This window comes from Perca fluviatilis, chromosome 18 (genome assembly GCF_010015445.1).
Source record: "Perca fluviatilis chromosome 18, GENO_Pfluv_1.0, whole genome shotgun sequence".
Taxonomy (NCBI): domain Eukaryota; kingdom Metazoa; phylum Chordata; class Actinopteri; order Perciformes; family Percidae; genus Perca; species Perca fluviatilis.
The window spans coordinates 29,933,163-29,947,178 of NC_053129.1; the positions used below are offsets into that span (position 1 = coordinate 29,933,163).

A 14,016-nucleotide genomic window follows, 5' to 3' on the forward strand; every position below is an offset into this window, starting at 1 on the left:
AGTCAAATTGGCCCAAATGAAAGCCAACAGCTCCTCCGACTGACGACGACACGGAACACACCAAACAGACTTGAGTCACCGACCTCGCCAGACTGTCCGATAATCGGGTTGGTGAGTCAGCGCCTTAACAAGTATGAGACATCAGTTTGTCCGTTGGCAGGCAGGGAGGGATCATCACAGACCCTGTGCATGTTTTTCATGGCTGTGTCTCGTTTCTGATTGGTGCAGTTTGAGATGTTACATCGCCCCTGGTCTCACCTACTGACTGTGTTGTATTACAGTAAAAACTTATGTTTTATGTCTATTGTAAAACCTAAGAGGTTACGGCAGAAAAAGTCAAGGAAGTGATTATGAGATAAAAGTTGATTGTTAATACAGCCATAAACAACATAACAGCCCCTAAAGTGACGACAGAGTTTAATCACCTCCTCTCTGACACAGTGTCAACAAAAACATTGAACATTATTAGCATCTCAAGTCAAATTTAATTCATTCACTGGACTGAAGTTGTAGATTTGAAAATGTTTGGATACTCCAGGGCCGGATTAACAATTCCATGTGCCCTGGGCAACAAGACTCAAGGGCCCAATCAACTATATCAACATTTTATATTGATACACTACTATATATTCTTATTATTTTATTTTAACAAATGGGCCTTACAACTGGCCTCTTCCTCCCTGTCATCTTCATCCTCCTGATCACTCTCTGCCTCTGTCCCTCTCTCTGAATCTGCAGCCTCCTCTTCCTCCCTGTGATCCTCATCCTCCTGATCACTCTGCCTCTGTCCCTCTTTCTGAATCTGCAGCCTCCTCTTCATCCCATGAACATGCTGTTCTTGTCTTTACTAAAATCAAAACTAATCAAAGGGCTGAGAGCTCTACAAATCACGAGGGAGCGATTTGACTTTTGGCTAACGTAATAGACTCCGCTGTTGTTGATGCTGATTCGCCTTTACCATACATTACATTCATTACAAATTCAATTTAAGATGAAATGTTTGTTTAAACTTCACCTGGGGAAACTGACTTCACTTTCATAGACTTGGGGTGCAGCTCAATCGCTCCTGTCTTTGCCGGGATGCAGCGCCACCACACACGCAGAGCTTCGCTGTGACAGACCGTGGTAAAGTTGGTTTTACATTCGAAAAAATTATTCAGCTTGACCTTCCAATATAAAACCAACTTTACCACCGTCTGTAACAGCTCGTTCTCTTCCGCTCGCTATGCAGGAAGCTACAGACACTGTTTTTGGGCGTGATTTAACATAATATTTTGATGGAACATATAATTAGGAAAGTAAGGACTGCGTTTATAATGTGATCTAACATAATATTTGATGGAGCCCAGGGCCCTTAGATGTCCTGTGCGCTGTGCCCCTGGGCAAGTGACCAGTTGCCCTAATGGTTAATCATGAAATATGCTTTTTGTCCAGGGTCTGTCTGCTCTAGAAACCAGTCAGGACACGGTGAGATCACACACACAGACAACACCCAGTACAGACACAACCAATATGTGTGTCTAACACAAGAGTCTTGAGAGCGAGAGAATGCAAGAAAGATAAAAACCATAAAAAGGGAGGAGTTAGATGATGCAACTGTACTTTACCAGAAGAGAACATGGGTGTAAAACCAGAAGTTAAACCACCATGAAAGGACTACTATTTATGTTTTAGTATGTTTAAGTTACTGAGCAGCCATTATGTTGTCTCCTCTGTGCAGGCTGATCCTGAAGGTTGTGTTTTCTACGCCTCCATCAGCTACACCAAGAAGACCAACAGCAGAGCCCAGGTCAGCTGCTGATTGGTTTTCATCGTGATGTTAGTGAAGAAGAAAAAAAACAACTCCCTTTGCTTTTGCATTGTGTTGAACTGTGTCACAATGTGTGCTGTGTTTTGATGTGTTCTAATATGCTGTGTTGTAAAGTGTGATGATGATGTTTTGTATGTTGTGTTTTACTGTTGGATAGCATTATCTGTTATCTTTTATAGTGTCATAGTGTGTTACTGTGGTGGGTACCACCGTGCCATATTCTGTTGTGTAATTCATATTGCGCTGTTTCCTTCCAGGTTCGGTGTAAAAATGATGATGATGCAGTGACCTACACAACCGTGAAAGCTTCCTCCGCTGATCCCAGTGACCTCTACGCTACCATCAACTAATCTGTCTAATCTGTCATCAGATATTTGCTAATCTCTGTTAATGTTCATGATCATGTTCAGCATGGATTATTGTAAACAGCTTCCTATTCAGAAGGGCGTGTAGTAGGTTAACTAGTGTTGCAATGTAGAAAGGGGAAGTAGTAGTTCAACATGTATATATGTGGTGCTTAAAATGTAAATGAGCAAAACATATGATCATTTTGCTTGATGTACTTGCTGTAATTAACTTTATTGTGCTCAGTGATGGATGTGCTAATCTTAGGCTATAGTTCAAGGTTAATAAGATTTTTTTTTGTTTTATACTACATATATTGCCTGTAATTATTTAATATGCAACAATTTATCAAGGGCAAGCAATTTTACTGATTTTCTGTGTTCTTTATTTTCATTTTTTTCTGTTTAGTTTCATCTGTTATTGTTTCATATGCAATAATTTGACCATTTATGCCTCCTTTTATCAAAATATTCAAAGCATCCTGAAAAGGGGAGGATGTGAAATTACTTATTAAACAACTGAATAAGTGAAAACTGGAAATTAATATGTAAATTTGATTAAAATCAATTAGAAATGAGCAATAAGGAAGTTAAGCACTTAAGAATGAGAGAGAATGAAAAAGGATGAAAGTCACTATGAGGAAGTGACACCTTACTGATCACAGAAAGTAGTAGGCTATGTAGTAGCATGAATTTCTCTCTAGACATGTACGGTGAGCTCTTTATAAAAGAATAATGTATGTTTTTTGTCTCCTAATATACAATAAATGATTTTTTTTCCAATAAAGTTTTGGAGGAAAAGTATTTCTCTTTAAAGGTTTTAAAATCTTAATCTTCAAAGTAACTATATCAAGGGGCCTACTATAGGCTACAAGTACTTCTGAATAGTACTCGTAGTACAGGCCTACTTGAGTATTTAAGTTATTTTCCACTAGCATAAAAGATTGTGTACCAGGGTTAATCAGGCTTATTTCTGCTGTAAAGTTGGAAATTTTAATAGAGGGGTCTATGGGGATTGACCATAGATGTAAGATTGACTCAACTTTGGAGCCAGCATCAAGTGGCCTCTCGATGAACTGATGAACTGAAGCTTTTTGGCACTTCCACATTGACTTTATTTTAGCACCGGAAGTTGCCGCTTGGTTGGAAGGGGACATTTATTTTAAGTATTTCTCGAACCAGAAGAGCCTGTCAGTTGACCAAGAATTGGTTTCCGTTGGTGTGATGTTGGAAGGGTTGTGAATTTGGTGCTGAATTTTGCTACAGTGGAGTGACAAACCACGACTGTACTTTTTTTCATGTGATCAACTTTTTTATTGGCACCTTCAGACATGCAAAACAAATTCTACAGCGTATGACAGGTAATAGCAGATGGTGCAAAGAACAGATAAACACAAATTAAACAAGAACAAAACCCCTCTCCCACCCCCACCCTCTGCGGTCTCGAGGAAGACTGTACTTTTTTAATTATTTTTTAAAAAAAAAAATATTAAAAATACCTCCCTACCCCCTTTTTGAACCCTGAAGGTTTACGTCTGGCTCTGCCCCGAAAAAGTATGTAAGTATTATCAGCTAAATGTACTTAAAGTAAAAGTACTCATTGTGCAGTAAAATGTTCCCTGTCAGTGTTTCCTGTTATATTTTATGTTGTGGGATTAATGTTACTGCTGCATTAATGTGTAAAACCAACGCTAGCCCCATAGCTGCCTCTACACCTGGCGAGTCACCACTCCCACACCGATCCGGTGGCCTACACTACCTGGACCGGCCAAACGACAGTGCGTTCCTCAAAAACAATCTCCCCCAACCGAACGGTAAGCAATCGTCCTCTTTTTCCTTGTCCATCTGTAACCGACACTGACTGTTTCGCTCCTGTCAGCCGGCCATCCACCCCCACAACCCTCGTGACGCTCTTCCCCAACCACAGTAATTATTGGTGACTCCATCACCAGAGATTTAACGTTTCATAATGCTGTCACACACTGCTTTCCTGGAGCCAAAGTTGCAGACATCCTGGCTAAAGTTGTGGATCTGAAACCCTCATTCCTGACCTCTATTAAACGCATTGTGGTCCACTGTGGACACAACGACATGTCCTATCAGGAATCCAAACGCACAAAGAAAGAGTTCACCACTCTCATTGAGGCTTTAAAAGCACTGGGAAGTCGGGTTTTATCTCGGGCCCACTTCCATCTCTAGGTCGCGGATCATGCCTTTTTAGCAGGCTACTCTCCCTTAACAACTGGCTCCAGCTTACATGCAGTATTCATGAGCTAGGTTTTATTGACAATTTTAATCTGTTTTAGAAACGTGGGTCCCCTGTTCAGCAGGGATGGGATCCATCTCAATACGCACGGAAACCAGGTGCTCCGTGAGAATTTGCACCACGCCTTGCACACTCAGAACTATGATTGACTGTGCTCCTTTGTGCTTGCTCCTTTGGAACAACCACCCGTTCATAATCCCATAACCACCAACTTTTGCCCTCAACTTCTAAAAGCTCACCAGTGGGTGCAGGAGGACTGGAGAGAACGATAAGACCTGATATATACTTAAGCTGCTTTTATCCTAAAGACCTTCAACAATTAATGTTAAAGGTCTCTTCAGCCAAGCCAACTACCTGTCTCTTAGACCCCATTCCAACGAGGCTACTTAAAGAAGCACTACCCGTGGTCAACACCACAATACTAGACACGTTCAATTTGTCTTTATTAACAGGTCATGTACCGCAGTCATTTAAAATAGCTGTGATAAAACCTATTCTGAAAAAACCTACCCTCGATCCTGAAGTCTTAGCCAACTATAGAACTATATCTAATCTTCCCTTTCTCTCCAAAATCCTTGAGAAGGTAGTCGCTAACCAATTATGTGACTTTTTACATAGGAATAGTCTATTTGAAGACTTTCAGTCAAGATTTAGAATGCATCATAGCACAGAAACGGCACTGGTGAAAATTACTACTCCAGCTGATCCAGAACGCTGCAGCACGTGTTCTGACGAGAACTAAGAAAAGAGATCATATTTCTGCGTGTATTAGCTTCTCTGCACTGGCTTCCAGTGAAATCTAGGATCAAATTTAAAATCTTCCTCCTGACCTACAAAGCTCTAAATGGTCAAGCACCATCATACCTAGAAGAGCTCTTAGTACCTTATTGTCCCACTAGAGCACTGCGCCCCAGAACTCAGAGCTACTTGTGGTTCCTAGAGTCTCTAAAAGTAGACTGGGGGCCAGAGCCTTCAGCTATCAGGCTTCGCTCCTGTGGAACCAGCTCCCAATTTGGGTTCGAGGTGCAGACACCGGCCACCACATTTAAGAGTAAACTGAAAACCCTCCTCTTTGATAAAACTTATAGTTAAGGAGTGAGGAGTTGCAGCGTCCGCCTAACCCAGCCCACCTGCTTCTCTTCGTAGTCATCAGATTTATTTATCATATAATCAATAATATAGTGAGATAGAGGGAGGCAGGCCAGTACAGCCCGATCCGGCAGGGGAGAGTTCAAGCCCGATCCGGCACCTCTCTAAGCTAACCTGCCTCTCTTAGCTATACTATTATAATTCTAGACTGCCGGGGAAGTTCCTTCCTTCCTATGACACACTGAGCTGCTCTCTCATCTCTGTTTACACTTGTTTCCCTTTTGTATGCATCCTGTCCCAGAAATGCTTGTTACTAACCTAGCTCTGGGAAGTTTACTCCCCGGAGTCCTTATGTCTTTTCTTCGCAGAGCAAAGCTCTGCGATTCCCCGCAATGCCCGGCCGCATCCTGCTGCGTCTGCCGCATCCACCCATGCTCTGCAGTGCCACGTTACATCCTGCAATGCCCTGCTGTGATGTTCATACGCACAGAGTAGTCAGGATCCGGTATAGGAGACTGCATTACTCAGTATGACACAATGTGCCCTGCTATGACATGAACTTCCGCGACTACCTTCGAAGTCACTGTTCCATTATCTCTAATGTGACTATTATTTGCCACTGCTCATCACACCCCAAACGGCCGCCCGTCAGACACCGCCTACCAAGAGTCTGGGTCTGCTGAGGTTTCTTCCTAAAAGGGAGTTTTTTCCCTAACACTGTCGGCAACGGCCACTGCTAATGCTTGCTCTTGAGGGAATTACTGTAATTGTTGGGGTTTTGGAATTTATAGAGTATGGTCTAGACTTACTCTATCTGTATAAATGTCTCGAGATAACTCTGTTATGATTTGATACTATAAATACAATTTAATTGAATTGTATGTTTGATTTTACTTCTGTAGATGTTTTCGCTCATTTTAACTCCTTTATATACTGTTGGGTAGTTTTATCTACAGTAACGCATCATATTCTAAAATATCATCATATGTTTGGAGGTGTCGCTGTCCTGTGAGAACCACGTATCTCTAAAAAGTTTTAAAACTTTTCAAGGTGATCTTAGAAATGTGGGAACTGTGGGAACTGTGGGCAACATAGGGCCTAATTTTCAGTGAAAAGTAAACTTCTCAGAAATGTGTGTGTGTTGGTGTTGTTGTTGTTGTTGGGGTAGGAGGGCCTAATTTTGAGAAGAAAAAAAAACTTAGAAATGAGGGAACATAGGGCTGTGGAAACATGGCCGCCGCTCCGAGGATTCCACCTCTGGTAAAACCCAATATTATGGCTGCTTGAAATGTAAGTGAGCATAATTGATGTTTGCCTTGATTAACTTATACTGTTAGTCACTTTAATGTGTCTTCATCACTGTTCAGTTTATTTTCTATGTTTTGATGAAAGTAAATAAAGCAACAGGAAGTCACATCGCTCAGCTTGACTGAGTCACTTTAGAGATTCCAATTGGCATGAGAGGAAGGATGAGGAAGTGACACTTGGCTGTTTAGAGGAAGTGGATACAACATTTGTCTTCAAGAAGTAACTAGTTCAGAGACTTACTACAAAGAAGAGAGACACGATGGCTGAATTCAGATGGACTAAAACCTCTTTATTTCTGATACTGGTACTTCAGTTTACAGGTAAGAACATATTACATGAATAGGAATCATTTAAACATTAATGAAGGTCATTTATTAATATCATTGTGACTTTATTACCTAACTTTCATTTAACCAAGACAGACAAGTAGTGTGTTTGTTTTCCTGTAAAGTGAATCAACGTGAAGCCACGATGAGGCGAAATGCAAACTTTTATTTTATTTAACATTTATTTAACATTTTCAAACTTTTCAAACTGATTAAAAATAATCACCTAAAACATTTGTTTATTTTATGAATATTAAGTTTTCATATTACATCACAACAGTGTGTTGAGTTGTGTTCATCTGTTCAGGTGGGGATACAAAACCAAAACAAACAACAACTGAAAGCAGCATTAAATCAGGAACCAATGATGCTTCACCAAACCTACAAGGTATGACTCAACATGTTGATGGATCTGTTTCTACAATCTCTCTCTCTTCCTGTCAGTCTCCTTCTCTCGTGTTTAACTCATTCATATGTTTTATTTTACTCAGTAATTCATTTATTGTTCTTTTTTTTTCTTTTGTGATTTCAATGGAAAAAGAAAAAGAAGAGGTCTTGGAACTAGTATATGTGAAAATAAGACAGTGATTTTTGGTATGGGGAACAATGAACAAATACAGTAGGCATCAGTGAAAAATCCAAGGCAAATATCCCAGGATCAATACGTGGAGATGATAGGATCAATTAACCAATGAGATTTTCAAGCTAAGAGAAACACATCACCCTGGACTGAATGAGGATTTAGATTTCAGTCATTTCCTGCAAGGTTTTTTTTACTGTTATGCATATATATTTCACTGTGTGTCCGAATCTTAGATTGTGGTTATGGACGAATCATTTCTTTTCTCCTTGTTTTCTTTATCGTGCTTTTCTTTGTCCCGAGAGGTGACCCTTTTGACTTTTGGGGACATTGCCCCGTGCCGCTGACAGCATTCATTATTTGAGATGGAAGGAACTCTGTTGTAGAGTGGTTAGTCTATATCCTTGACGTTCCACTGACAGGATTGCTCCGGTGTTGCAGGAAATTCCGCTGGATGCATGTATGTGCATGTGTTCTTTTGTTGGAGTTCTACACTCCGGTGGATTTCTGAGGACTATGGTTAACTGCTCCTCAGATCTCTGCAGGGTAAATCCAGACAGCTAGCTAGACTATCTTTCCAATCAGATTTTTGCACAACTGTTTTACAGCAGCTCTGTCAGGCGCTTAGCCCCCCCAAGACCATTGTGATTGGTTTAAAGAAATTCCAATAAACCAGAGCATGTTTTTCTCCCATCCCAGAATGCTGTGTGGAGTAGCCAGACACTCCTCTGCTCCACAGCGTGTGGATGGTCTGGACGAGGTGAGACTATAGAGTAAGTTGACCCTGATTACTGAATGTCTGCACCTGCTGATTAGCTGGTGTTTGTTAATGTTTCACTTCAGTCTTTTGCCTGTAACTTCCTGAAGAAGACTGGACCGAAACCGCGTTGAAGTGATGTTTTTAAGGTTATTCTAGAGAGAATGGACCAGATGGATTAAAAGGTATTTTACATTTTTCCTAAAAGGCGTGCCGGAGTTTTTACTTGATGCCTACTTACTTTCGAAAACCCAAAACTGACCTTTCAATGTAGGCTAGTAGGAAATAGAAAGCGGTCAAGAAAATTATTTATTTATTTTGAAGAACTCAGTGACAGCATGAATAAAGCTGGAGTACAAGTCTTTCTCTGGAATCAAAGACATGGATACTTTTAATAAGATCTGGTTTAATCAGCTTTTTCTCTTTTAAAATGATGAAATCTGTTTTCAGAATGAAATAACAATGCATCTTTGCATTGATGTAGTGGAACATTTAGACACTTTAATGTTAACTCTCTCCTCTTTTAAGTCTGAAAGCTCCATCTAAAACATATCTCTGATGTAGTCCTTCTTTCTCCAGGTTGGGGAGGATCCTCTTTGTGCCCGTGGGTTTAGCAGCTCTCATAATAATTGTTGTGGCCGTCAACATGTGGACCGAGAGCTAAAGGTGAGAACATTCACAGATCAAACTTAGAAACAACAAGTTTTGATGAAGCTGATTTTCACTGTGGAAACTGAAGTCCTCTCTTTCTCTTGTCTTTTCAGAGAAGAAAACACAGACGCGAGGAAATCGCTGTGAGTTTTTACAACTAAATAATGAAATGTTTTTACAGTTGATGCTTTACACACTCTTAATTTTAAACTGTACATTTAGATAGAAGAAGACAGGAAACAATAATAAAGAGGTGAAGTGGATGCAAATGTTTGTTTTGGTCTTAAATTCAGTAATTTGTAACAAAAGCATCTTCCTAATGATACAATATGATATATGATTTATATGTGATGCCACTAAGTGGTCCATCCCACACAGAATGACATGACACCAATACAAAATACATTTCATCCACAGCTTCTACTCCAATGTCCACACACACACTGAGAAATAAATCTGTAAAATAACAGAGAAAGTTCTGGTAGTTTATTACCTGGACTTTGCCCTAAAAAATGGTTGAAATATTTTGGAAAAATCGCCCAAAATGTCGAAAAGTGACAACATGGACTTCTCTAACCTCCCAAAACCCTCCTTTCCTGTCTACCAAGTGACAAAAACATAAAAAGCACTAAAAACATTTAAAAGGAACAAATGTTGAAAAAAAGTACGAAGCGATACCGAAAAAAGCTGCAAAAATTTCAAAACAAATTCAACTTTGAAACTTGTTCTACAGACAATTTCTATTATACACAGACATACAACTGTTAATAAACAGATATTTCTTAGTGCAACGTTCGCAACGTACTGCACAAAGAATAAAGAAAACCTATTACAGCAGCCACAACATGATAGTGTAACCCCTAAATGGACCAACTAGAACTTAACATTTCATTTATAAAACAAAATAGACACCAAAAAGAAACGAGGAATGTCCCTTCCAGACAGATAATCATCGATACAAAGCCATCTTTATTTTAGCCCATGCTTGTTCTAAAAAGTCTGCAAATAAAAATGTTTCATGTACAAACAACCAAACTAACAGATCTATATCGTGAATCATCTCTTTTATTACAACTTTGTTAAATAATTAGAATCTTAAATCATGATAACATGGACAATACAAAGTAAAATGAACTTCATTTTCAATTTCCTTGAGATCACAAATACCACAATCTGTCTTCTTCACTATAATGAGTGTAATGAAATGTACTTGTTGTCTTTTAACTTATTTCTTATTTCCCTGAGCTAAATGTGGGGGTGGATGCCTACAGATCAGAGAAGTGGGATTGGGATTGGAAAGTGTGTCTTTGATTGTGTTGTTTTTCCCCAGGTGCGTTATGATGTAGATGATGATACAGTGAACTATGAAAACATCAGATCTCCTGATGGAGTTTGACCAACACTTCTGCCTCCATCAGACTCCACTGATCAACTCGTCACCTTTTACTGGACTAGTTCAAGACTGGAAATAACTAAAAGAATCATCAAGGCTTATTTTATTTTAGTCTGATGTATTTTCCTGCATCAATTGTAAAAAAAAAATTTCATCTGCAGCCAGTTGAGAACAGCAGCTGGATTTGAACTTTATTTAACTCTTGTTAACTTCCTGAAATAGTCTCCCAGCTGCAGATTTCAGAGCTGATTTTAAGATGTACTGCTTGTTGTTGAAGCTCCAGCAGCTTTAGGTGTGTGCGTGTGCGTGTGCAGTAACAGTCTTCTCTTTATTCTGTGATTGCAATATTGTAGTAAACTTGGGTGGTGGTTGTCTGTGAGGACTGTGACAACTAATCAAAGACTAATAAGATCCACCTGATCCACATTGTTGCTGCTGTCAGAGACTCTGCTAGTTGATCAGTCTCAGCTGGACTTGATTGCTGAGACGCTGAACTGATAAAGGAGAGCCGGGCGAGTGGCGTGGTGTTCTTGGGGAGTGGAGCTTGTTTCCGGTTGTCGGGCCAGGGGTGTTTTACTACTTAGGGGACTTATTAGCAGGAGGACAGATTTGATGAAAGGTCGCCGCTATAATTTGACCCGTCTTGGAGCTGTCGACAAAGGAACTGTTTTTTGCGCGTATGAATTATGCATTGTTAAATAAAGGGGCTGTATTTTTCTAAATTAGTGCTGGCTAATTTAAAGTTTATTACAATATAATCTGCAAATAAAAACATGTTCACTTCATTCTACTCTGTGTTCTGTGCTTCCTTCCTGTACTAACAGAGTTATAATGAAAAGTGAATCCTTAATACTGATGCATCAACACATAAGTAACATTTTATTGTTGAGGTTGAGCTACTTTTAACTACTATATATACAGTGGTATACTGTGATCTAATATTGATGTAAAAACATTTCACACATCTTAAACGTCCAACTATTCGTCTCTGCAGTGTGTCCCATTCTGCCTCTCTGTCCCTCCAGACACATTCACACACTTCCTCAAACCAGTTCAGCGCCATTCTCTTCCTGTCCACCAGATGTCCTCTGACTTTTCTCCTGTCCCAGTTGCCTCACTCAGTTCAGTCAGGAACTCAGTGTTTCAACCGTTTGTTGAAACTAGTCTCAGTGAGCCCAAACCTTCCAGGGGTTGAAGTAGTTTTCAACACAACTCAATAAGTGTCTCTTTGTCCTAATAAAGTGTGGACTGTCTGTGTGTTTCTGATGTTTATCTGGTCCTCATTAGAGGGTAAAACTTGCAGAGCTCTGCTGCTGGTGTTACCCACATTCTCACCTAAACACTTCTCCTTCAGTTCTCAGAAACATACTGCAAAGATACAATGAACCACAATCTGAAGAAATCAAGCTGCATTACTGCAAAGATTTCTTAACCAAAAATCTTCCCACACTCAACTTCCTCAGTCTTCGTCTTCTTCTTTTCTGGTGTGAAATACGTCAGTGTCACAAATACACCCTGGGACAGGACACAGTGTGAACACCAGACTCAACATGAGATTAATACAGTTGGTTTGTTGCAGCGTTAGATTGGATCAATGAATGCAGAAACATTTAACTGAGAAGACTACGTTTAAAAATTGCAAAATTGAAAACTTTTTGGCGTCTAACAGATTCAAAAAGCCTACCTCTAACCCTAAAAGTAACGAGGAAGTGACATCATCCTTATTTCAGGAAGTAGATGAATCTCTTGACTAAAGCACTATTTTAGAAACAGTTCTGAGCATCAGAACAGAGAGAGAGAAGGGCAGAGACACAGAGAAGCACGATGGAAGAGTTCAAATGGATCAAAATGTCTTTATTTCTGATACCGCTGCTTCACTTTACAGGTAAGAAGACATAATAAAAAAAATAGATAGAGAGAGAAAGGCACAGTAAAAAATCAAATATTATTGAATTTACTTTGTTAGCTAAATTTTACTTCAAGACAAATCTGTGTTTTTAACATGTTGAGTTGTAGTGCGCATGCCACGCACACAATGAAATGTGAGAGAGGTTCTTTAAAATTATACCAGCAATTAACTTTCCACTGACAGTAATGAACCAGGACCACTTCAAGATTTAAATTTACACTTTATTTATAACAAACTTCGCCGGAGAGCTCCGCAGCAATTCAGCACAATTCAGATTGTGCGGGACAGGAAGTAGAGCACAAACAAAATAAAACATCTGGTTAATTTTCTAAATAAAATACCGTGCTTCACGGGCGGATCATATTCCCTTGCACTACACCTTGAAAACACAGCACAGAGTTGTTTCCCCTCTACTCCTCTGGATGGATACAAACTGTTCTTGGTTTTGTGGTTCTATTCTACGGAATTTGCGAGATCTCGTGGGTCCTCGTGACTTCAGCTGTCAGTTGTGGCTGCAGCCATTCCGTAACAAATCCGGACCTGGGGTCTCATTTATAAAACTGTGTGTAGGATCTTTACTATATAAGTGTCGCGGTGCGCTCAAAAGCCCAAATTGGCGTATGCTGAAAAAAGTCAGATTTATAAAACCGTGTGTAACGCACACCTGTAAGCAATGTTCCCTTTATAAATCAGAGATTACCTACAAGCGTGCGTGCGTGGATCAGCCTCTTATCCTGCCCTGTACCGCCCAGTTTTAACCATAAATAGTCAATGTCAAGCACCTCGTAAATGCTGATCAGTATGGTAATGACCCTGGCAGTTGTTCTTTCGTTACACCGATAAATCCGAATCATGACGACTGGCGGAGAAAGAAAAACAAAACAAAAAACCTCTCAGGCGCCTCCGGGAATTGCTGCCAATTGAATTATAATTTCGGCCTGTTGTCGCACAGTGTAGGGAAACCGGATCTATAGACTACCTTTATTAATAAAATCTTCCAAAACAGCAGGCATTATGGCACTCGGGGACAGCTTCGATATACCAGAACTGAACTGAGCTGGGAAAAAAGGCATTTAAGTTTGCTGCTCCCTCTGCATGGAACAAGTTACAGAAATCCCTGAAACTTACTAAACTGGTCTCAGTGGTCGCTTTTAAGACGATGTTGTTTAACTTGGAGGGAATGACATCTGGCTGTAGATGTTTTACCTGATGTGTTTAGGATTCTGGTTGACTCTGAGGAGTTGCTGTTTCAGTTGTTTTATGTTCTTAGTGTTTTTGTGTATTTTGTGTTGGCATGTATGTGTGGTTGTACTGCTGCCTGCCTTGGCCAGGACACTCTTGAAAAGAGATTTTTAATCTCAACGAGTTTCTTCCTGGTTAAATAAAGGTTAAATAAAAAAAAAAAAAATACCAGACATATATAATAAAATTTAACAGAACTATATATTATATCCAAACAAGCCTTAGTGATAAAGTTGAAGATTCTATATAATATTTATTTAAAAAACACTTAGCTGTCTGACATTTCCCTCTGGAAACAGCCGGTTTCCCCAGAGTGGCGAGGACCTGTATTTGGACCGGAG

General features: G+C 39.8%; 1 protein-coding gene and 1 long non-coding RNA gene across 2 annotated transcripts in view; both read left to right on the top strand.

The window, feature by feature from the left end:
• The window catches only part of LOC120546870, a 48,409-nt gene extending 37,738 nt beyond the window's left edge, over positions 1–10,671 (top strand). Inside the window, exon 8 of the mRNA XM_039782112.1 lies at positions 10,462–10,671. Coding sequence (XP_039638046.1) covers positions 10,462–10,527 — 66 coding nt within the window. The 3' untranslated portion in view covers positions 10,528–10,671. The remainder of the gene's footprint in view (positions 1–10,461) is intronic.
• On the top strand, positions 1,432–2,324 carry LOC120546875. The gene is made up of 3 exons (XR_005636975.1): positions 1,432–1,467; positions 1,721–1,789; positions 2,068–2,324. It is a non-coding gene; the product is annotated as an uncharacterized LOC120546875 (long non-coding RNA).
• Positions 10,672–14,016: the final 3,345 nt, after the last annotated feature.